Consider the following 25,535-nt stretch of genomic DNA (forward strand, 5'->3'; position numbering starts at 1 on the left):
TCCTGCATCTGTGCCTGGAGTTCCATCACCTCTGATCTTATGGATGGACCCAGAGGCAGAGGGTCGACATGCTGCTGAGCCGAGCTGGCAGAGTCCTGCGTCCTCCGACTAGGACTCTCCACTGCTGTCCCTGTCTCCACAATCTGCTGATGCTTACTTGTGAGCTGTGATACACCAGGTGACAATCCCGAAGGTCCCACCGAGGTGTGAGTGTCTGCGCTGGTGCTGGGTGCGCTGAATTCTGCTAACGCTGCGCCCTCAGAGGTTGCAGCTTCCTCTGAGGAGTCTGGCTGCTCAGCCTCTTGTTCCTGGCTAGGGGGGACGGATGCTTGTGATGGTCCTGTGGGGGAGTAAAGGAAAGAGTCAGAGATGTGATGCAAAGGCTACATGCACATAGCTTTTTGAAGATGCTCATAAGTGCATCTATTACAGCTTCACAATCATTATCAGCGACTCATGCAATGTCAAAGAGAGAGATGGGAAACTTTTCTGTCACCAGCTTGCTGTGTTACACCCGTCTGTCCGTCCCCCACGCGCGAATCATCCTCAATGCCGATGATTTCCAGGGCGGCCTCCTCCCAGGGGGTCAGGTGGGCTATTGAGGGTGGCCCTCCTCCTGTCCTCGCTCGCTCTCTCTTGTTGTGAGCTCTCTTCCTGCAATGAGGGAGACAAGTGGAGGTTGAGTGAGAATGAAGGAGTGAGTGTAGAGATTGCATAGCATAGATACTTAGAAGGAGACAAAGATGGAGTGAGGTTGCAAGACCAAGGGCCCTTCCTGTGTGTTGTCAGTTGTGTTCAAAGCATCAGAGTGATAGGGAGTGTGAGGGCTGCATGGTGGAATAGTAATGTGAGCATAGAGAGAGGGAATGGGTAAGGGTGCATGGATGTCAGTGTCAAGTGGGATGTGGAGGAAGAGATTGATAAAGCTGAGTGCTGGTGAGGAAAGGCAATGGGGATCAGATTGAGGGTGATGGGAAATTCATACTCACTTTTCCAGTGCACTGAAGGTCATGAAATCTTTTCCTGCACTGTATCCAGGTTCTGCGGGTGACTCCCAAGGAGTTGACCTCCTCAGCCACTTGCATCCACACAGCCTTGGTCTGAGTGGGAGGTCTTTTCCTCCCTGATGAAGGGAACAGGACCTCCCTGTGGGCCCTAGCCCCATCCACCAATGCCTGCAGTGCCGCCTCATCAAAATGAGGAGCTGCTCTTGCCCTCACGCTTGTCATCTTTCCTGCAGGTCCCTCTGACACCAAATGGAGGAAGCTTGGGAGCCTGCAGAAGAAGCAAGGCTTGCTGTGGACCTTAAATGCAGCAGCAATGATGACGTCATCGGAGGGGACTTTCAGTCATGAAAAACCCCTTTGCAAAGGCTTCCCACACTTTGGAAATCAATTGGCCAATTGAGTTAAAATTGCATCAGTCTCCCACATCCATTTAGATTCGTGTGGGGAACATGAAATTCAGATAATATGACAACAGCCCGCACCCGAGTTAAAATCGAGCCCTTTGTGTTCTTGGACAGATCTGTGCTCACCTTTGGAAGTGTCTTAGTGAGTTCCAGTGAATGTTGAGATATAACTTCCCCCTCCCCCAATTGTGATGAGTGTGAAAGGAATGGCTTGGACATTGTAGGGATGCTTTATGGTGCTGGTGTGGGGTGGTGTCAAGCTGACGCATCATGTGGCAGCCAGAGTGTACAGCATCAAGTGAAGTAAATCTGGCCACGGCCTCCCAGGCAGCAATGTTGTCGGGTGCTGATGCCCTGTGTCCTGGGCAGCATCAGGTGATTGCGGAGAAGGTTGGTGTTGTTGTTGGCGATGGTGTGCCTGGTGATGTTGGTGCGGGGGCTGATCGTGGAGGGAGTCCGAGGACCAAGGTGAGATTTTTTCAAGGGCACTGATGTTGCTGGAATAGATGGCAGCTGAAGTTGAGATGACAAAAGCGATCTGTCAATGGTGAGAGAGCTTGCTCCAAGGAGGTGACAGTGGATAGAGAGTTTACTTCAAACACTTCCGAACTGCATACAGCTCAAAAGTGTCTTCCAAGTCCTAAAGGCTCAAACTTCTGACATTGGAAAGTGAACAGCTGTGAAATGGTGGCTTTCATACCACTTTTGCAGCTGTCACCTATTCACATCAATGGGGAGACATAGAGAACCCAACCTACTTACCTGACGTGATCTCCGAATGACATGAACCCCATTAAAAAAGTGTGAAAATATAAATAGGCTGGCAAAAATTTTTCCGAGTGGCAGGCAGTGACTAGTGGGGTACCGCAGGGATCAGTCCTTGGACCCCAGCTATTCACAATATATATTAATGATCTGGATGAGGGAACTAGACGTAATATCTCAAGTTTGCAGACGACACAAAGCTGGGTGGGCGTGTGTGCTGTGAGGAGGATGCCGAGAAACTCCAGTATGATTTGGACAGGTTGGGTGATTGGGCAGAAGCATGGCAGATGCAATATAACGTGGATAAATGCAAGGTTATCCACTTTGGTGTCAAAAACAGGAAGGCAGATTATTATCTAAATGGCAATAGATTAGGAGAAGGGGAAGTGCAACGAGACCTGGGCGTCCTTGTGCACCAGTCGCTGAAAGTAAGCATGCAGGTGCAGCAGGCGGTTAAGAAGGCGAATGGTATGTTGGCCTTCGTAGCGAGAGGGTTTGAGTACAAGAACAAGGATGTCTTGCTGCAGTTGTACAGGGCCTTGGTGAGGCCACATCTTGAGTATTGTGTGCAGTTTTGGTCGCCTTACCTGAGGAAGGATGTGCTTGCCATGGAAGGAGTGTAGCGAAGATTCACCAGGCTGATACCTGGGATGGCAGGAATGACGTATGAGGAGAGATTGGGTCGATTGGGCTTGTACTCGCTGGAGTTTAGAAGAATGAGAGGGGATCTCATCAAAACTTATAAAATTCTAACAGGACTAGACAGACTAGATGCAGGAAGGATGTTCCCGATGGTCGGCAAGTCCAGAACCAGGGGTCACAGTCTAAGGATAAGGTGTAAGCCATTTAGGACAGAGATGAGGAGGAATTTCTTCACCCAGAGAGTGGTGAACCTGTGGAATTCTCTGCCAAAGAAGGCAGTAGAGGCCAATTCATTAAATATATTCAAGAAGGAGTTGGATATATTTCTTAAGGCTAAAGGGATCAAGGGATATGGAGAGAAGGCAGGGACAGGGTACTGAATTTGGATGATCAGCCATGATCTCATTGAATGGCGGAGCAAGCTCGAGGAGCCGAATGGCCTACTCCTCCTATCTTCTATGTTTCTATGTAAAATAGTAAACAAACATTTAACTATCTTAAATGCCTCCCCCACTGCTTGGTGTCGGGTCTGTTCTGAAATCGCAGACCCGACACTTTGGAAATTTACATGGAGGCAGGTTCCCAACCCACTATCAATCATTTCGATTTTGCCAGCGGACCCGCCTCCGAACCCGCACGCTGAGCGCTGGCAAAGTCGCAGCCTTCAAATTTGCTTTGCAGAGAGAAAACTTCAGCTCCACTCACAGCAGGTCTGGGGTCAGTCCTCTCTGGATGGAAGCATTCTAACTGGAGAACACTTGGTTGTGTGTACCCAGAAGGGTAGTGGTGATTTTCAATCTAAATTATTGGAAATGTAACTTGCTCTAAATCAGTACTTTTTTAAAAAGCAAGGTAGCACCACAATTTTGAGCTATCCGTACTTTTTTTTTTGAAACACCCAGACCCCAAAATCACAAATTTAAGTATATTTTTGAAGTACTGAAGTTTTAATGGAGAATAGCCCTACGATCTCTAATAGTATTCTTTGACTCCCCAACGCCTTTTCACCATCTACAAGGCACAAGTCAGGAGTGTGATGGAATACTCTCCACTTGCCTGGATGAGTGCAGCTCCATCCAGGACAAAGCAGCTCACTTGATTGGCACCTCATTCACCAGCTTAAACATTCACTCCCTCCACCATTCACTCCTTCCACCACCGGCGCACCATGGCTGCAGTGTGTACTATCTACAAGATGCACTGCAGCAACTCGCCAAGACTTATTTGACAGCACCTCCCAAACCCATGACCTCTACCACCTAGAAGGACATGGGCAGCAGGCGCATGGGAACATCACCTCCAAGTTTCCGTCCAAGTCACACACCATCCTGACTTCGAAATACATCGCCGTTCCTTCATCGTCGCTGGGTCAAAATCCTGGAACTCCCTCCTTAACAGCACATGGGAGTACCTTCACCACATGGACTGCAGCTGTTCAAGAAGGCAGCTCACCACCACCTTCTCAAGGGCAATTAGGGATGGGCAATAAATGCTAGCCTTGCCAGCGATGCCCACATCCCAGGAACGAGTTTAAAAAAATATATTAATGAGAGACCTTCTGTTCACTGATTGGAGCACCAGCCCATGTGATCTCAAGTACGCCTCCACACAAGGTGTGCCCCTGGGATCCGTGGGTCACTACGCTGCCCTCTACTCCGCAGCATGTGACAGCACCTTCTCTGAAGAGGCCTCCCAGCAGGTAAGTGCGCATTTGGTTCGGATGCCGGCGGCGTATTCCTTCGTTACGCAGCCAGCCGCAAAATCTAAGCCATTATCTGTTTGTCTCATCGGGCAAAGAAGATTTTGTTTGAGCTACTCTGCAGACGAAGTTAAGTGAGCACTAGTTTCAGCTATTTGCACATGATTTAAATTTTGTGAGGTGCATTTGTCAGCTGTGGAGTTGTTGGTTGTTGGTTACTGGTTGCAGTGAGTATTTTTCAGGGGAATATTTTGTAGTTCAAACAGAAATAATGCTGATTCAGGTGACGAGCTTAACAAGCAAAGTAATGGTTCCAAGCTTGTGTTAATGGTTTGTTGTCAAAAGCAATATTCTACTCCTGATCCATTCTGTGTATGACTACAGGGATAGCGTAAGTGTGTTCTGCTCAATGCTAGTTCTTTCTGAAATGTATTAGAACATAGTGTTAGTGTTTTAATTTCTAATTTTTGTTAATGGGAAAATAAATTACATAGTTTACACTTCATCAATGTCAGGAACAGTACAAAATACAAAGTTCATATATAGATCACACCATTTGAACACACAGTTTTACATTCTTTATCCTTTGTGTATTGAATTTCTTAAAAAGCCAAATTGCCCCTTTTTGTTTGTGTAAAACCTTGGTGAGTACATTATGGTTGTAATTGTTTAAATGTGAAATTATGCAGCTGACGCCCCCATTCTATCTTGTAAATGTTGATTTGTTCATCTGCAATTTCAGGTCTGTTTTAGCTAAGTAAACTATAAGGGTGTTAATGAGTGATGAATTATCTACTATAAGTTTATAACTGCATTTTACCAATTAAATTTGATTATATATTGCCATGCATTAGGTGGGATTTTCTTAATTGTGTAACTCTGGTAAAAGTAATTAAAAAAAATAATGATGTTCACATCCAATAGAAAGGCACTGCATGTTACCGATGTAGTGCATACAAATGAAATCTCTGATTCATCTCAACTGAAATTTGCAGTTAAACTTTTCCCAGATGGCAAATGGCTGCTGGGTCATTGGTACAGCAGCCAGCAGAGACAATGGGCTCGATTTTGCCAGGCCCGAGGAGGCGAGATTGGCGGCGTGTGAGTTGTTAAAATCGCAAAAAATGGCGGGCGGGCCCAATCCCGCCTCCATCCCGCCCCCGAGCAATTTTCCCACATGCGAGTTTTCTGACCCCGTTTCCATCCCGCCTCCAAGAGGCGGGATAGGCCCTTAACAACCACTTAATTGCCTCTATAATCCCATTTTGAGAGGCCTTTCCGATTTTAACCCTTTTCCCACATTCTGCACGCCTCCTCTGGAACACGCCAGTGAATCCTGGCGGCTTCATAAGTGGACTGCTTACTAACAGCTACAGCTCCACCATTATAAAAGGAGTTTTCACCAATCATCATTTGCAGGTGGCAGAACTTTGTTGCCTCATGTCTGGGGGAACTTTTAGCAGGCATACTCATTGTTCTGGAAGTTTGGAGCCTGACACCCATCTCCAGTGTGACCTCCTGGGAAACCCCTCTCCCCACCTTGACTGAGCGCTTCCTCAACTGAAGTATTTACCAGAAGAATGGAAACTCTTTATTTCCTTTCCTCCTGGACATCAGGGCCTAGAAATTCGGTAGGCTTAGCGCCGCATTTGAGGCGCTAGAGGGCCTAGCGCCGGAGTTATGGCCAGTTGAGAAATTCCCTGGGGCCCTAAATCGGCGTTGCACCGGTAGCGCTGCGCCGGCACCGATGACGTCATCGGTGTGCGCAGCGTCCCGGTTGTCGTGGTAACCCGGCCCCAAGCCGAAATTCAGTTGCGCCCGCCTCGCCCGTGGCAGGCGCAACTAAGACTCTGGCAACAGAGTCTTCCCCCAGTGTGCGCCGGCGCATAAAGTTGGAGCGGCGGCCGGCCGCGTTCCCGGCGGCCGCCTGCCCGCACCTCCCTTCCCGGACTCCTGCATTCCCCCCCCGCGGCCCTGATCAGTGTCGGATGCGAGCCCGGCACTTCCCCGAGGTGCCGGGCTCAGGTGTCGGGTCAATCCGCCGGACAGTTGTCGGCTGCAGGCAGCTCCTCCTTAACAGGAGGAGGAGGCCTGCAGTTCCCCCGCCTGCCGCACCGCATCGGGTGCCGCAGCGGGGGATTAGCGCCGGGAAACCCAAGTTCACGCCCGTTTTGAGGCGCTAAAGGAGGGTTTTAGCGCCCGCCGCCGTCTGGGCCCGGCGCACCCGAATTTTCGGCGCGCGCTGCCACATTACCGCTGGCGCAAACTTTCTGGCGCTACAGCCCTGGCAAGACCAAAACCCAATTTCTAGGCCCAGATTCGGACGAAGAAGAACCCTGACCAACAGCAGCACCAACTGCAGGAGCAACAGCAGGAGCTCCAAGCTGCTGCTCACCCACCTGAAGCTCCACAGGCCAGAAGGCGCCAGCACATGGAAGCACATCGGCGCAGGAGATACCCCCAAAACAGGGTCTAAAGACAGAGGATCAGCTACCTCAACATTACTGAGCAGCAGTGCCAAAGGAGGCTCAGACTTGCGCGAGAGGTAGTGGGTGACATCTGCGCAATGCTGCAGCAAGACCTGGAGCCCAGAGGAGCGGGTGGACACCCCTTACCAGTGGCCGTCAAAGTCCCCACCGCACTCAACTTTTTAGCTTCAGGCTCATTCCAGGGATCAGCAGCAGACATCAGCGGCGTCTCCCAGGCGGCCGCACACACTTGCATCACGCAGGTAACCGATGCCCTTTTTGCCATTGCGCACAATCACTACAATTTCTCCAAGGATCAAGCCAGTGTAACTGTGCGTGCGGTTGGGTTTGACAATCTGGCAGGCTTTCCAAGGGTGCAGGGCATCATTGACTGCATACATGTGGCCCTAAAGGCACCCCATCACAATCCAGGTATTTTTGTCAACCGCAAGCGATTCCACTCCCTCAACGTACAGCTGGTGTGTGACCACAAGAAGGAAATTTTGCATGTTTGTGCCAAGTACCCTGGCAGTTGCCATGACTCCTTCATCCTGCGCCAGTCTAGTGTGCCTCCGCTCTTCAGTCTGCCAGACCAACTTTGCGGATGGCTACTTGGAGACAAGGGTTATCCCCTGAAGACATGGCTAATGATGCCGTTGAGGAGCCCTTCCAACGAAGCAGATGAGCGCTACAACTCCAGCCACATGTCCACCAGATCCATAATAGAGCAAACCATCGGCTTGCTGAAGATGCGCTTCAGATGCCTTGATAGATCAGTACTCAGCAGCCAGGGTCTCCAGAATGGTCGTCGTTTGCTGTGCACTTCACAACATGGCACAGCATCGTGGCTTGCAGATGCCTGAGGAACAAGTGGCTTATCACATAGCCTCCTCAGATGAGGAGGAGGAGGAGGAGAGCGACAACGAACAGCTTGCAGAAGCGCATCAACCAGCGGCAGCAGCATGCGAGCACATTGCTGCCCGGGATGCAAGGCATGCATTCATCTTGGCCAGATTTGCTTAGCCTGCACAATAAAACACTTTTGCCTCGCACCTTCTTATCAGACCCTCGACAATGGCCAGGAACCTGCAGATTCCTATCACTCTGACCACCATACTGACAATTACAAGTAATCCTAAGCCCTCAATGTGGAAGTCCCATTAGCGACATGACACACGCCACAACTGCAACAGTTTGCCATCAGAATTTTTAATGACAATAAGCATCTGATGGCTTTTCAACATTAAACATAACATTACACCCAAGTGATTACTTGTGCTATCTTCCTCTTACGCGTGCTCCTACATGGTGCTTCCCCTGTGGCTTCAGCAGATGTGGAGGCCCCTTGCTCACTTCCCTGCTGCTCCTGTCTCGACACCTTTGGCGGGTGTCCTCGGGGTGGGGGGGGGGGGGTTGCGAACCTGTTGAGGGCTCGGCAACAGTCTGCTGCTCCTGTGGCTGTGCAGGGGTTGAGACGCCGATCTCAGTTGGGTGGGGACTCTGGTGGGGCTCTGACCGAGGGCTTTGCAGTGGCATGGTCGTGTGAGCGCTTGGAGAGGAGCCCCCACTTCCTTGCTGTCTGCCACCAACATCCCTCTCATGGGTCAGCCCCACTTCAGAGATAGCAAGTGGCTTGACAGCACCTTGCTGCACTTCAGGGGGGCCATGAGGACCCGTTTCTGTACTGGAAGTCCTACTCCCGAGAACTTGCATGAATGTCTGGTTTGTATGCTCAATAGCTGACCATCGCTCCTCAAGAGATGTCAGTCTATTGTGAACAATGACCATGTTTTCATGACCCTGGCGACTAAGCTCCTCCATGACGGTAGCCATCCTTTCCACGGAGGTTGCCATCCTTTCCGTGGTGATGCGTTCATGCGCCAACGCCGCCACAAAGGCTCTGCTCATGTTAGCGATGGACTCCTCCATTCGCTCCACACTCGCAGCGACCCTGGAGACAAAACCTGCTAGAGACTCCTGCACCTGTTCCTGGAGTTCCAGCACCGCTGTCCTTCTGGATGGACCCGGAGGCACAGGGTCGACATGCAGCAGAGCCGAGCTGGGAGAGTCCTGCGCCCTCCGATGAGGACTCTCCACTACTGTCCCTGTCTCCACCATCTACTGATGCTCACTTGTGAGCTGTGATGCACCAGGTGACAACTCTACTCTATGTCCCAAAGGTCCCATCGAGGTGTGAGTATCTGCGCTGGTGATGTGATCTGGTTTAAAACAGAACTTAAGAATTACATCAAATTTATAAAAAAGGGCGAAAACCACATATGGCTCAAAATTGAGAGGGAGATTATCTCTAACACCCAAGACGTTTACATTTGCGCACTTTATATCCCCCCAATGGAATCCCCGTACTTTAAAGAGGACACCTTCTCCAACATAGAGGGGGAAATTATCCAATACCAGGCCCAGGGGAACGTGTTGATCTGTGGGGACCTCAATTCAAGAACTGGCGAAGAACCAGACTTCACCAATAATCGGGGAAACAATTACGTATTCGGGAATAACCACTTCGATATCCCTTCCCTTCCATACAGGCATAACTGCGACAAGCAGACAAATACCAACAGAAAACAGCTCCTACAGCTCTATCGAAGCCTGGGTCTGTACATTGTCAATGGTAGGTTCATAGGAGACCTCCTAGGAAGATTGACCTATTGCTCACCTCTTGGCTGCAGCACTGTAGACTATATGATTACAGATTTGGACCCATCCTCTTTCAAAGCATTCACAGTCAAACCACAAACAACACTGTCAGATCACAGTCAAATCACTATGTATCTTAAAAAGACAGAAACAAACAACATAGAAACACAACCCAGTAAACTGTACAACACCAAAAAATCGTACAGATGGGCCAAAAACGACACGGAAAAATACCAGAAAGCAATTAGCAATGAATCAACTCAAGCTCTCTTGGACACCTTTCTGGATAACATATACACTCACAATAAAGAAGGCGTAAACCGGGCAGTGAATAACCTAAACAATATTTTTGATAATTTGGCAACAAGGTCAAACTTGAAAGCTCGCAAGAACAAACCCAAAACAAAAAACTATGAAAAATGGTTTGACCCAGATTGCCATAACATGAGGAAAAAACTTAGAAAAATATCAAACCAAAAACACAGACATCCAGAAAACGAGGAATTACGCCTTACTTATTGCCAGACACTAACACAATACAGAAACACACTCAGAACCAAAAAAGAGCAATATATTAAGAACACACTCAGCTCCATTGAGGAATCCATTGATTCCAATTGTTTCTGGGACAACTGGAATACACTACACAAAAAACAACACGACGAATTGGCCATTCAAAATGGGGACACATGGGAAAACCACTTTGAAAAATTATACCAGAAAAACACACTAAGGCCAGAGCAACACCAAATATGCAAAAAACTGGAAAAGCTCGAAATGGCCATAAAAGATAACCAAAACCCGCTAGACTCCATAATAACAGAAAAAGAACTTTTTGAAAAACTCAAGGACCTGCGACCAGGAAAAGCTTGCGGGACAGACGGCATACTAAACGAGATGATTAAACACACAGACGATAAAATGAAACTGGCTATCCTAAAACTCCTCAACTTGGTTCTGAGTGTCGGTTACTTCCCTGATATCTGGAACAAAGGACTCATAACGCCCATATACAAAAGTGGGGACAAAGTCGACCCAAATAACTATCGAGGCATCTGTGTAAACAGTAACCTGGGGAAGGTATTCTGTAGCATCATAAACAAAAGACTTATAAACTTCCTTGAGGAGCACAATGTCTTGAATAAAAGCCAAATTGGATTCCTGCCAAACTATAGAACATCAGATCATATCTTCACCCTACAGACCCTAATTGACAAACACGTTCACCATAACAAAAGCAAAATCTACGCATGCTTTATAGATTTCCAGAAGGCTTTCGACTCCATCTGGCATGACGGTTTATTCCTGAAACTTATCGAAAGCGGGGTAGGGGGAAAAACATATGATGTAATTAAATCAATGTATACAAACAACAAATGTGCAGTAAAAATTGGAGACAAACAAACAAAATACTTCCCACAGGGGCGGGGGGTGACGCAGGGCTCGCCAATCTCACCGACACTCTTTAATATTTACATAAATGAATTGGCAAAACTACTTGAACAATCTACAGCACCCGGCCTCACCCTATATGAATCCAAGGTTAAATTCCTCCTCTATGCAGACGACCTGGTTCTGCTGTCACCAACTAAGGAGTGTCTACAGCAGAACCTGGATCTGCTGGAATCATACTGCCAGACTTGGGCCCTGACAATAAATCCCCAAAAAACCAAAGTCCTTGTGTTCCAGCAAAGATCCAGACATCAGGGACCCAAAATAAATTTCACAATAGGAACAACCAAAATTGAACAAACCACTAACTACACATACTTGGGCTTAAAAATCAGTTCTACGGGAAACTTCAAACTGGCTGTGAATGAACTGAAAGAGAAAGCAAGAAGGGCTTTCTATGCCATAAAAAAAAATCAATCCAAATAGAAATCCCAATTAGCATTTGGCTCAAAATTTTCAAATCAGTAATTGAACCAATTGCACTCTATGGCAGTGAGGTGTGGGGACTGCTAACACAACAAGAATTTGCAAAATGGGACAAACACCCAATTGAGATCCTACATGCAGAATTCTGTAAAAGTATCCTCCGGACTCAAAGGAAAACAGTAAACAATGCATGCAGGGCAGAACTAGGCCAATATCCATTAATAATCACTATCCAAAAAAGAGCCACCAAATTTTGGAAACACCTAGAAATGAGCAACCCCCAATGCTATCACTACGACGCCCTGAAATGCCAAGAGATGACCATAAAGAAGAATACCCTCAGTCAACTAGTCCTGGGACTCAGTGAAGTAACTACTAACAATAACCAGCCCCAGGACAGTGACAGCGTAACACAAAGAATTCAACCCAACACAATCGCCGCTAAGCAAAAGGAAAAATATCTGACATATTGGGCAGAAACAACAAAAACCCAAAGCAAACTCAATTGCTACTTGGCCCTCAACAGACAATACAACATAGCTGATTACCTGACCATGGTAAAGGACAGCAAACTGAGAAAAATCTTGACAATGTACAGACTTAGTGAACATAGCCTGGCGATCGAAAAAGGTAGACACAGGCAGACCCGGCTACCAAGAGAGGACAGGATATGCTCTCACTGCAGTCAGGGAATGGTGGAGACAGAGATGCACTTCCTCACAGCTTGTAGAAAATATCAGGGCATAAGGGAGAATTTCTACCCAAAATTTACAAAAATATGCCCGGAATTCAGAAATTTGAATGACGACCAAAAACTCCCATACCTACTAGGGGAAGAGAGAAATTGCGTAACACTAGCGGCACACTCTGTTACAGCTTGCCATAAACAGAGGGACAACCACTAAAGATAAGATAAGAGTATATATAAATTATATGAAAGTATATTTATACACTCAGGGATATATCTGTTTATACACTGTATGGATAGATCTGTATTTTTGTGAACAAACATGAATGTTTTCCGATGCTTTGGCAACATAAGATGTAACTTGTCATGCCAATAAAGCGATTTGAATTGAATTGAATTGAGTGTAGAGATTCCATAGCATAGATGCTTAGAAGGAGACAAAGGGCCCTCCCTGTGTGTTGTAAGTTGTCATTGCATCACAGTGATAGAGAGTGTGAGGGCTGAATGGTCGACTAGTTAAGTGAATGTGACCATAGAGAGAGAGGGAATGGGTAAGGGTGCAGGGATGTAAGTGTTAAGTGGGATGTGGAGGAAGAGGTTGGCAAAGCAGAGTGCTGGTGAGGAGAGGCGATGGGGATCAGATTGAGGGTGATGGGAAAGTCATACTCACTTTTCCAGTGCGCAGAAGGTCATGAAACCTCTTCCTGCACTGCAGCCAGGTTCTGCGGAACATAGAGATGGCATTGACCTCCTGGGCCACTTGCAGCCACACAGCTTTAATTTGTTGTGGTGGCTTTTTTCTCCCTGAGGAAGGGAAGAGCACCTCCTTATTAGATGTTGCTCCCTCCATCAGCGCTTGAAGGGAGGGCTCATCAAATCAAGGTGCACACTTTTGCTTGCTGGTGGACATGGTCGGTAAATTAAGTCTTTCATACAATGTCCAAAGCGTTTCCAGTCTCCAGAAGAAGCAAGGCTGCTTGCAGGCCTTAAATCCAGCAGCACTGATGACGTCATTGGAGGCGACTTTCAGGATGGAAAGACTAATTGGGCCAGGGGTTCCCACACGCTGGAAATCAATTGTCCAATTAGGGGAAAATCGCTCTTTTTCCTCACATCACACTGGAGTCGGGTTCAGGACTCTAAAAACACCTGACACGCCCCAGCCCACCCACACTGGCAAAATCGAACCCAGTGTGTATGAATAAATTTGCAATGGTTTGTTTCAGCTTGATCAAGGTTCAGCCCTCCATTAACCACTCCACTCTGAGCTTGTCAGAAAGCGACATTCCCAGAGACTGTGGATTTATTCTTGATTACCACATTTACTGTCTTCCAGCTGGAGTCTAGCGTACGTGGCCTCGGGCTACTAAAGGTGGGAAATGTGGACAGAAACATTATATTTGTTCAACATTTGGTCTCTTGTTCTTCTAGTTCTGGCCAAAGATAATGATTGAACTGTCAGATCTGAGGGAATTTTATGACCCTGATACAGTTGAATTAATGAACTGGATCAAGTAAGTTAAATGATTTTCCACTTACAAAATGATATTTGAATTTTTAACTTTAAAATTGTGCTAAATTTCTTATCCATAACAAATTAAAACATGTGTTTTTTGCTTTAAGTTGGTGTTTTTACAGTTTATTGGTTTGAGTTCTCCAGATTAAGACAACAGTGCACAAAAGACTGGCTAGGGCAGTGGGAGAAGCTGTAGCTAGCAGTGTGGAGTAGGAGTCAAGTATGTTTGGTGTCAGGAATAGTGATTTCTCATCAATTGAGTGCAGGTTTTTGGCAGGATATAAAAGTTGTGCTAGAGGACTGGAGGGTTGCTGATATAACACCTACAAGAAGGGAGAAAGGGATAAACAGGGTAGCGTGTCAGCCTAACATCAGTACTGGGTAAACTTCAAAAGTATAAAATTAGTACTCCATTGGAAAGGCATGAGTTTATTAAGAACAGCCAGCACTGATTTGTAAAACAAAACTCACCTCTGACAACTTTAATAGATTTTCTGGATGAAATAAGACAGTGTATTGATTAAGGAAACACAGTGGGTGTTGTGTATATGGATTTTCAAAGATGTTTGATGAGATGCCGCTTAGCAAGCTTGTTGATAAAATGAAGATGCGTTGTATTAAAGGGAACATTGCAGCAATGGATAGGAAGTTGGATTAAGACAGAGTAAGAAAATAAAGTTTATTGGGCAGGAGAATATAAAAATTGATGTCCCTAAGGAGTCAGTGTTAGGGCCTTGCTCTTCTGAATAGGGGGCACAATTTCAAAATTTGTTGACAACACAAAAATAGAACTCCTGATTAGCTATGAAGAGAGCTGCATGCAACTTCAATAGAACATAGAAATGTTAGTAGAATGGGCAAATAGATGTCAGAAAACATTTTATGTGGAGTGATATATTTTGGGAGTTAGAATAAAGAGAGGAAATATACGCCAAGAGACTGAGGTTCAGATACACAAATCTTCAAAAGTGGGAGGACAAATTGATTTTAAAGAAAAAGCAATATGGGGTCCTAAATTGTATAAATAGGGGCATAGAGTACAAAGGAAAGAGGTAATACTAAACCTTTACGAATCATTGGTTAGGCCATAGTTACAATATTATGTCTTGTTTTGGGTGCCATACTTAAATATCTCATCACTTTGGAGAGGGTATAGAAGAGATTTACTAAGATGATACAAGGGATAAGATGCTTTACTTAGCAGGTTGTTTACTTATCGTTACACTCTACCCTTGGAGAACAGCGTAAAGTAATTCACAGACTGATTCGCAGTCTGACAGGCCACAATGTGAACACTCCTTCCGTGGTTGTAAGCATCATTGTATCAGCCGATAGGATGGTTAGTCCTATATGGCGGGAGGGTTCTACGGGCTCACACAACCCATACGATGAGGGAGGGTCACAGACACCCACCCAACGCGAATATCCCACTGGATGTTAACCCAGAATTCAGAGCCAGAGCTCCGGTCTCCATTCGACGGGAATGACTGGTGCGGCGTAAGAACCATGCACCTTCTGACTCAGGTGGGAATGCTACCACTAACCCAGTTATCAGGTGTAACTAGAAAAACTGAGGCTCATCGCTAGAACAAAGAAGATTGAGATCTGATAGAGGTGTTCAAAATTTTGAGGACTTGATAGATAAATAAGGAAAAACTGTTTCCACTGGCGGCAGTAACTAGAGGGGATAAATTTAAACATTTGAACAATTAGAGGGGCATGAGCAACTTAGGGATAATCAATGAGGATCGGGGCAAACAACAGTCTTGCTTATGATGATCGTCACCAATAACGTTGTTGCAGTAAATTCTGGGGCATCATCTTTTAGTTTTATTCTTTCATCCTCCTGGAGCAGTTCCCTCACCTCTTAATATCTATTATACCTAAATTAACTCATGTATGTGCAGTCTTTCTTCGTAGAGACATTTCTGAGTTGTCTGTTGCTCAGTTTTACCTTCGCAGATGGTGCCCATTAGTCAGATGCAAAGTATCCACATTGATGTCCTAATATACAGGCAAACCTCATCACTACAAACACATGAGTATTGCATTTCCCATTATGGTTCCAATTTTTGAAGTTTGAGCTTTGCCAGGTCATAATGGCACTTCTGGTGGTATCGGGGAGGTGTTTCTTACAATCAGTTTGTTAGAAGAGTTTGACTTAATTATGTTTCTCTTTTTTAAATATTGCTAGCAAAAATATTGACCTATAAAGAAACCTTTATATCAGGGTTTAGTACATTATTAATTTGTTTTCCTTTCTCGCAGGTTAAAAACTTCTAAAGATGCAGTGTTTGCTGGAAGTATGCAGTTGCTAGCAGGAGTCAAGCTGTGTACTGGGAGAACCATAACCAATCACCCTCATTATGAAGATAAAAGGTTAAGAGAAAGAACAAAACAGGTACACATCTCCAGACAGACAATGGATCAGATTGTATCCTTGTAACGACAGAGGGTTAATTCCTGGAATGGGGTCTGTTTCCTTGTTTCAAATCCATCTTTTGGCTTCTGCTGTACTCCAAGCTGTTCCAGCGATTTAGGTTACGGGTGAGCCTGAGTGTTTACTGGAGCAGCCGCTTTGATTTGATTGGGAGCCTGTGTTTCAAACTTATCTGTGGCCAACTTCGAGATGCCTGATCTGCAAATAATCACTACCTGTAACAGGTCACTGGAGCTGCTTAGGAGGAGAATGCAGATTGAAATAATAAGTGAATGCCCTTGAAGCCAAAAAATACTGTACAAAAATGAGGATATCTCCGAATAGACGAGTGGAGAACTCTACTCCTTTAAACAACAGAGTTGCCTAACTATACCCACTTGAACTGTGAAAAACACACAGCAGTGCAATTATATATTTTGGCCTTCCTAGTGTCTAGAATGGGCATTTTGAGCTTTATAGTATTATGGTGAAGTACGAGCAGTTACAGATCTGTCACTGGTAATTTAAGTAATTTGATTTTCAACTGCCTCCCACCCTGTTTACGAGGAATACGCCAGTTAGAAATGGCAGGAAAACAAAGGCCACCCCTTGGACACCAACAGCCCACCATGATGCCCTGTAAATGGGTACCCAGCACTCCTGCCCGTGGGAGGCTGCATGCATATGCAAATCTATGTCCTACAGCAGTTTAGGACTCCTTTTGAAATTTCCAAGTCCAAATGGGCAGAGCAGTGCTCATTTGTGCCTGGCCAGTGGTCATTAAAGGAACCGCAGGAAGCCACTGGAGAAACGGCCTGGAATATTTTAGAGGGGAATTTTTATGGGGCCAGGAAGAGCAGAAACAGCAAAACTGTGGCTCGCTGCCAATTGCTGGGTGCTGGGTAAGCCCCCACTCCTCAATGCACCTCCCATCTCTTTTTTTAGTGCTTGGCTCAGCTTGCTTGTGGAGCCACCAGATTATCAGTCCCCAGGTTTGACGAGCTGCATGCTAGCATTCATTGAGCACCGGGCAGCTCGCCAACTGTATTCATAGAAACATAGAAGATAGGAGCAGGAGTAGGCCATTCGGCCCCTCGAGCCTGCTCCGCCATTCAATGCGATCATGGCTGATCAGCCAAATTCAGTACCCTGTCTCCGCTTTCTCCCCATATCCCTTGATTCCTTTAACCTTAAGAAATATATCCAACTCCTTCTTGAATATATTTAATGAATTGGCCTCTACTGCTTTCTGTGGTAGAGAATTCCACAGGTTCACCACTCTCTGGGTGAAGAAATTCCTCCTCATCTCTGTCCTAAATGGCTTACCCCTTATCCTTAGACTGTGACCCCTGGTTCTGGACTCCCCGACCATCGGGAACATCCTTCCTGCATCTAGTCTGTCTAGTCCTGTTAGAATTTTATAAGTTTCAATGAGATCACATCTCATTCTTCTAAACTCCAGCGAGTACAAGCCCAATCGACCCAATCTCTCCTCATACGTCATTCCTGCCATCCCATATCAGCCTGGTGAATCTTCGCTGCACTCCTTCCATGGCAAGAACATCCTTCCTCAGATAAGGCGACCAAAACTGCACACACTACTCAAGATGTGGTCTCACCAAGGCCCTGTACAACTGCAGCAAGACATCCTTGTTCCTGTACTCAAACCCTCTCGCTACGAAGGCCAACATACCATTTGCCTTCTTAACCGCCTGCTGCATCTGCATGCTTACCTTCAGCGACTGGTGCACAAGGACGCCCAGGTCTCGTTGCACTTCCCCTTCTCCCAATCTATTGCCATTCAGATAATAATCTGCCGCCTTGTTTTTGACACCAAAGTGGATAACCTCGCATTTATCCACGTTATATTGCATCTGCCATGCTTCTGCCCAATCACCCACCCAAATCATACTGGAGTTTCTCGGCATCTTCACAGCACACACGCCCACCCAGCTTTGTGTCGTCTGCAAACTTGGAGATATTACATCTAGTTCCCTCGTCCAGATCATTAATATATATTGTGAATAGCTGGGGTCCAAGGACCGATCCCTGCGGTACCCCACTAGTCACTGCCTGCCACTCGGAAAAAGAGCCGTTTATTCCAACTCTTTGCTTTCTGTCTGCCAACCAGTTCTCTATCCAAGTCAATACCTTGCCCCCAATCCCATGTGCCTTAACTTTACACGCTAATCTCTTATGCGGGATCTTATCGAAAGCCTTTTGAAAGTCCAAATACACCACATCCACTGGTTCTCCCTTATCTATTTTACCAGTTACATCCTCAAAAAATTCCAGTAGATTAGTCAAGCACGATTTACCTTTTGTAAATCCATGTTGACTTTGTCCGATCCGGTCACTGTTTTCCAAGTGCTCTGCTATTCCATCTTTTATAATGGACTCTAGCATTTTCCCCACTACCGATTACCGGTCTGTAATTCCCCGTTTTCTCTCTACCACCTTTTTTTGAACAGTGGGGTAACATTAGCTACACGCCAATCCATGGGTACTGTTCCAGAGTCTATTGAATTTTGGAAGATGACAAGCAATGCATCTACTATTTCTAGGGCCACTTCCTTAAGTACCCTACGATGTAGATTATCAGGCCCTGGGGATTTATCGGCCTTCAATCCCGTCAATTTCTCTAACACCATTTCCCTACAAATACTGATTTCTATCAGTTCCTCCCTTTCATTAGACCCTATGTTCCCTGACATCTCTGGGAGGTTATTTGTGTCCTCCTTTGTGAAGACAGAATCAAAGTATGTATTTACAGGAAACTTTCGATTTACCAGCACCTAGATAACCGGAAATCTCGGTTAACCGGCAAAATTCAGGAGTAGGTTTTACTTTATATTGACTTGCGTTCCTCCATCTGTTGCTGTGCAAGGGTGTGGCTGTTGCTAAGCTACAGAGACGCTTGCAACTTGTGGCCATTGTTCTGAACTTGGGTTTGTTGCTTTATACGGAGCTGTCAGATCTCCGTATCTTTTACTACAGCGTTCGGTTATCCGGAATTTTTGATGAACCGGCACCACGTCGGTCCCGTCCGTGCCGGATAAAAAAAAGTTTCCTGTAATTGGTTTTCCATTTCTTTGTTCCCCATTATAAATTATCTAATGAGGTCCGAATCTGAAACTGGCTCGGGCCTCCTGCTGAAGGGTTTGAGTGGATGCAGTAGATGCACCACTAACTTTGCGCCCATTTTAAGTGTATGTTTAAAATTTCCCCAAAGGGTTTAGAGTATCACACAGTATATTGGCTTGATAGTGATTTTCCAATGTAGCATTGGCACCACTAAACTAAATATGCCTAGTGACTAAACTATTGGATGAGGAATGCCCAGTAAATGTAATTTACTTGGATTTTCAAACGGTATTTAATAAAGTTTTGCATCTGCGCTTTTAGTGAAAAAGTATTTACAATAATAATGATAAATAAACTAGCTAGACTAGAAATTATATTGGCAATAGAGAGCATGTGATGATGAGAGGCCCGAGAGATAATGGCCTAGAAATTGGGTTGGGGCGCCAAAGTGGCGCAGAAGTCGCCTGAGCGCAGGATTTAGCGCAGCGATCGGAGTAATACCGATCGCCAGAAATTCAGTTTCAATGCCCCTCGAGGGACACGGGGCGAGGCTCGAGGCGCTCCGCGTCCCTCTTAGGGCGCTGAAACTGATTATCGCAGCACAACGTGCCGCAGCGCCACACGCTGCGGCACGGCACGCTGCAGTACTGCAGGCCTTCCTCCCACTGTTAAGGGGGAGGTGCCTGCAACAGCGCGATCCCCGCTCGCGAGTGCCGGCAAATGAGCCCGGCACCAAGGAGAAGTGCTGGGCTCTCGGGAAACAGCCGGCAATGCCGCGGGGGGGGGGGGGTGGTTAGGAGGCCGGGGACGGAGGTGCTGGCAGGCGGCCGCCGAAAAAGCGGCCGCCCCGCACCTCCACCTTAACTTGCGCCGCTGCCGGCACAGTAAGGCCCCGTGAACCGGGCGCGGGTAGCGAACGGTGCAACTGCGGCGTTCGCTACCAAATATCGCGAACGGGGCACTGCGCACACCGATGACGTCATCGGTGGCGGCGCAGCGCAACAGGCTAACGCCACCATTAGCGCCCCTCCTGAATATCGCGGGAGGCGCAGCCAGTGGCGCTACAGCCACTGCCTGCCTCTTTAGGCGCTAACAGGTGACGCTACTCACCCAATTTCTCCCCCAATGTGTAGTGATATTCTGCAAGGGTCTGTGTTGGAACACTTGCTGATTACACTATTGATAAGGTATGTGGAGGAGAGTACTTCTAGTAATGTTATAACATTGGCTTTTGATGCTAAGCTGTGTAGCTAGGTCACTAATGTAGGGCAGATTGACAGCTTTCAGGACAATTAAGTGGATGGACTAAAGAATAACAGATGGAATGTACTGTGGTTAAATGTAAGGAAATGTGAAACATTTGTACATGTGGGTGATGTGCTCTTTGGCAAAGGTAGAAAATGGAAAAAGATTTGTATGTGGTTGCTCACTGAAAGTACCTGGTTAATTAAAGCTGTTATTAATAAGGCAAATAAGATATTGGAGGACGTGCACCTCAAAGTTATTAAATTTTAAGCAAGAATATGTTATCTACCCTGTATAACTCATTGCTGTCAATTCTGAAATGCTGTATGCATCTTTGTGTGCCCTACCTTGAAAGAACAGTAGTGCACTGAAGGGGGTTCAAAAGAAGAAACAGAAGGAGATGAGTAGTTTGGTACTTAAAGTTATGTAGAGAGGCTAACAGAATTGGCATTTTAATAGAGAACATAATATTGAGAGATGACAATGCAGATTCTTAAAATAGTGAAAATCGTGGATTATGGTTATGTATGCATTTACTTAACTAACGGGAGGACATGACTGTAAAATTGATAAGCCTCAAACACAGATTGAGGAAAATAGTTTTCCCTCTCTATAGTACATTACATGGAAAATACTCCTAGCAAAACAGTAAACGCTCTTGTCAATGAATTGTAAATGAGTTATGAGCAAATAACCAGGATTGAAGGCTATAAACATAGTTTTAGACATAGCTGATCCAAATATTTTACTAAGTACAGTACTGAGCTTCTCTTAGGACTTTGGAAATGACATCTCTAGATTATCTGTCAACAACAACAACTTATATTTATATAGCGCCTTTAATGTAATAAAACATCCCAAGATGCTTCACAGGAGCGTTATCAAACAAAATTTGACACCGAGCCACATAAGATATTAGGGAAGATGACCAAAAGCTTGGTCAAAGAGGTAGAGCTTAAGGCGCATCTTAAAGGAGGAAAGAGAGGCAGAGAGGTTTAGGGAGGGAATTACAGAGTTTAGGGCCCAGGCAGCTGAAGGCACGGTCACCAATGGTGGAGCAATTAAAACCAGGGATGCTCAAGAGGCCAGAATTGGAGGGGCACAGATATCTCTTTGGCGGGGGGGTTGTAGGGCTGGAGGAGGTTACAGAGATAGGGAGGGGTGAGGCCATGGAGGGATTTGAAAACAAGAATGAGAATTTTAAAATCGAGGCATTGCTTAACTAGGAGCCAATGTAAGTCAGCGAACAAAGGGGTGATGAGTGAACGTGACTTGGTGCGAGATGGGATACGGGCAGCAGAGTTTTGGATGACCAAGTTTACGGAGAGTAGAACGTGGGTGGCTGGCCAGGAGTGTGTTGGAATAGTCCAGTCCAGAGGTAACAAAGACATGTTAGAGGGTTTCAGCAGCAGATTGAATTTTACATTAAGTTTGAGAGTGATGTAGTCTAATCTGAAACTAAGGTCTTCAATCTAAACAGAGGAAACTACAAGGGTATGAGGGATAAGTTGGCCATGGTAGATTGGGAGACTACACTAAAAGGTATGAAGGTGGACATACAATGGCTAACATTCAAGGAAATAATGCATAATTTGCAACATATATTCCTCTAGGGCATAAAAACCCAAAAGGAAAAGTGATCCAACCATGGCTAACAAAAGCTAGTATTAAGTCAAAGGAGGAAGCTTGTAAAGTTGCCAGGAAAAGCGGTCAGCCTGAGGCTTGGGATCTTTTTAGAAATCAGCAAAGGGGGAACCAAGAAATTGATTTTTAAAAAAAGGAAAATGGAATATGAGCACAAATTGCAAAAAATATAAAAACGGATTGTAAAAGCTTCTATAGGTATGTGAAAAGGAAAAGACTGGCAAAGGTAAATGTAGGTTCTTTACAGTCAGAGATGGGAGAATTTATAATGGGGAATGAGGAAATGGAAGAGAAATTAATTAAATACTTTGGGCTGGATTTTCATTCAGAAGTCGGGAAGGAGGCGGGACTACAACTTTCGGGTTGTAGTCCTGCCTCCATCGAGATGCGGCCAATCCATGCGATTTTAATTTGATTGACCTTGTTGAGCCCGCCCAGCGGGCTCAGCAGGCCAATTAAGGGCCACCCGGCAACAGGTGACGTCACAGACTGAAATTTCATCTGTCAAGACGTGTTGACAGATGAAATATCAGCGTTTCACAGCTGTTTGAAGCTGTCAAACACTGACAGTCTTACTTCTAACATGAGTCCTTCTACGCAGACTCAGTTAGAAATCTCACCGGCACTGAAAGCTACAGGCTGTCACTTTTGACAGATCGCAGCCATTCTGCTTTCTGTGCCGGCTGAATGAGGGACTCCCGAAACCTAGAGGAAGGAAGGCTGTAAAGGTAAGTACAGGTAATTTAAACTTCTTTACACACTTTAGACACACCAAACACACTTACCTTTGCACCCATCACTCACCTGAACACTGACATCTCAACCCCTCCAAGTCCTCGGGTCGGCGGGTCCCAGTGCGGCCGCCTCCTTTGAAACTTACATGGAGGCGGGTTTTGGGCGGGATGGTGTCGGGACCCCCGAATTCGGGAATTTAACCCCCCCCCCCCGCACGCCTCCAATCCCGACTTCACGGTACACTGAAAATTGACCCCTTTGTTTCTATCTTCACGGAGGAAGACACAAAAAACTCCCAGAAATACGAGAAAACCAAGGGTGTGGCGAGAATGAGGAACTTAAAAAAATTATTAGAAAAAAAACAGTACTAGCAAAATTAATGGGACTAAAAGTCGCTAAATCCCAAGGACTGGATAACCTACATCCTAGGGTTTTGAAAGAGGTGGCCATTGGGATAGTGGACGCATTGGTTGTCATCTTCCAAAATTCTATAGATTCTTGAACGGTTCCTGCAGATTGGAGGATAGCAAATGTAGCCCCGCTATTTAAGAAAGGAGGGAGAGAGAAAATGGGGAACTACAGACCTGTTAGCCTCACATCAGTAGTTGGGAAAATACTGGAATCTATTATAAAGGATGCAATAACTGGACACTTAGAAACTAATAGTAAGATTGGGCAGAGTCAACATAGATTTATGAAAGGGAAATCCTATTTAACAAACCTATTGGAGTTCTTTGAGGATGTAACTAGTGGAGTAGACAAAGGGGAACCAGTAGATGTGGTGTATTTGGATTTTCAGAAGGCCTTCGATAAGGTCCCACACAAGGGGTTGGTGAACAAAATTAGGGCACATGGAATTTGGGGTAATATACTAGCATGGATTGAGAATTGGTTAACAGACAGAAAACAAAGAGTAGGGATAAACAGGTCTTTTTCAGGATGGCAGGCTGTGACTAGTGGGGTACCGCAAGGATCGGTGCTTAGGCCCCAGCTATTCACAATCTATATCAATGATTGGATGAGGGGACGAAATGTAATATTTCCAAATTTACTGATGATACAAAGCTAGGTGGTAGTGGCAGTTGCGAAAAGGATGTGAAGAGGCTTCAAGGGGATCTCGATAGGTTCAGTGAGTGGGCGAGAACATGGCAGATGGAATATAATGTGGATAAATGTGAAGTTATCCACTTTGGTAGAAAAAACAGAAAGGCAGAGTATTTCCTAAATGATGAAAGATTGGGGAATGCAGATGCTCAAAGGGACCTGGTATCCTTGTACATGAGTCACTGAAAGTGAATGTGCAGGTACAACAAGCCATTAGGAAGGCAAATGGTATGCTGGCTTTCATTACAAGAGGATTTGAGTACAGAAGTAAAGATGTCTTACTCCAATTATATAGGGCCTTGGTGAGATCACACCTGGAGTACTGTGTACAATTTTGGTCTCCTTACCTAAGGAAGGATATACTTGCCATCGAGGGAGTGCAACGAAGGTTCACGAGATTGATTCCTGGGATGGCAGGACTGTCATATGAGAAGAGATTGAGTAAATTAGGCCTGTATTCTCTTGAATTCAGAAGAATGAGAGGGGATCTCATTGAAGCATACAAAATTATTACAGGGCTTGATAGGATGGATGCTGGGAGAATGTTTCCCTTGGCTGGGGAGTCTAGAACCAGGGGCCACAACCTCAAGATAATGGGTAGGCCATTCAGGACTGAGATGAGAAGAAATTTCTTCACACAGAGGGTGGTGAATCTTTGGAATTCTCTACCCCAGAGGGCTGTGGAGGCTCAGTCATTGGGTATATTCAAAACAGAAGTTGATAGATTTCTGACTAGTAAGGGCATCAAGGGATATGACGATAGCGCCGGTGAATGGCGTTGAGGCAGTAGATCAGCCATGATCTCATTGAATGGCGGAGCAGGCTCGAAGGGCTGAATGGCCTACTTCTGCTCCTATTCCTTATGTTCTTATGAACTGAGGCAGGGGCGGAGTCGGGCAATATTACAGAGGTGGAAATAGGCGGTCTTGGTGATGGCGGGATATGTGGTCGGAAGCACATCTCGGGGTCAAATATGACATGAAGGTTGCAAACAGTCTGGTTCGGCCTCAGACAGTTGCCAGGGAGAGGAATGGCATCAGTGGGTAGGGAACAGAGTTTGTGGCGGGCACCGAAGACAATGGCTTCGGTCTTCCAATATTTAGTTGGAGGAAATTTCTGCTCATGCAGTACTGAATGTCGGACAAGCAGTCTGACAATTTAGGGACAGTGCAGGGGTCGAGAGAGCTGGTGGTGAGGTAGAGCTGGGTGACGTCGGCATACATGTGGTAACTGACGCTGTGTTTTCAGATGATGTCGCCGAGGGGCAGCATGTAAATGAGAAATAGGAGGGGGCCAAGGATAGATCCTTGGGGGACACCAGAGGTAATGGTGCGGGAGTGGGAAGAGAAGCCATTGCAGGTGATTCTCTGATTACGATTAGATAGATAAGAATGGAACCAGGCGAGTGCAGTCCCACCCAACTGGACGAAGGTGGAGAGGCGTTGGAGGAGGATGGAGTGCTCAACCGTGGCAAAGGCTGCAGACAGGTCGAGAAGGACGAGGAGGGATAGTTAACCTTTGTCACAGTCACAAAGGATGTCATTTGTGACTTTGATAAGAGCCGTTTCAGAACTGTGTG

General features: G+C 45.9%; 1 protein-coding gene across 1 annotated transcript in view; it reads left to right on the forward strand.

Annotated features, from left to right (window-relative positions):
* The window catches only part of dpy19l3 (dpy-19 like C-mannosyltransferase 3), a 115,626-nt gene that overhangs the window by 83,247 nt on the left and 6,844 nt on the right, over window positions 1-25,535 (forward strand). Inside the window, exons 17-18 of the mRNA XM_085991568.1 lie at window positions 13,641-13,723; window positions 15,994-16,126. Coding sequence (XP_085847694.1) covers window positions 13,641-13,723; window positions 15,994-16,126 — 216 coding nt within the window. The remainder of the gene's footprint in view (window positions 1-13,640; window positions 13,724-15,993; window positions 16,127-25,535) is intronic.

Source organism: Somniosus microcephalus, chromosome 6 (assembly GCF_052327205.1).
Source record: "Somniosus microcephalus isolate GS21.2 chromosome 6, FLI_Smic_1.0, whole genome shotgun sequence".
Taxonomy (NCBI): domain Eukaryota; kingdom Metazoa; phylum Chordata; class Chondrichthyes; order Squaliformes; family Somniosidae; genus Somniosus; species Somniosus microcephalus.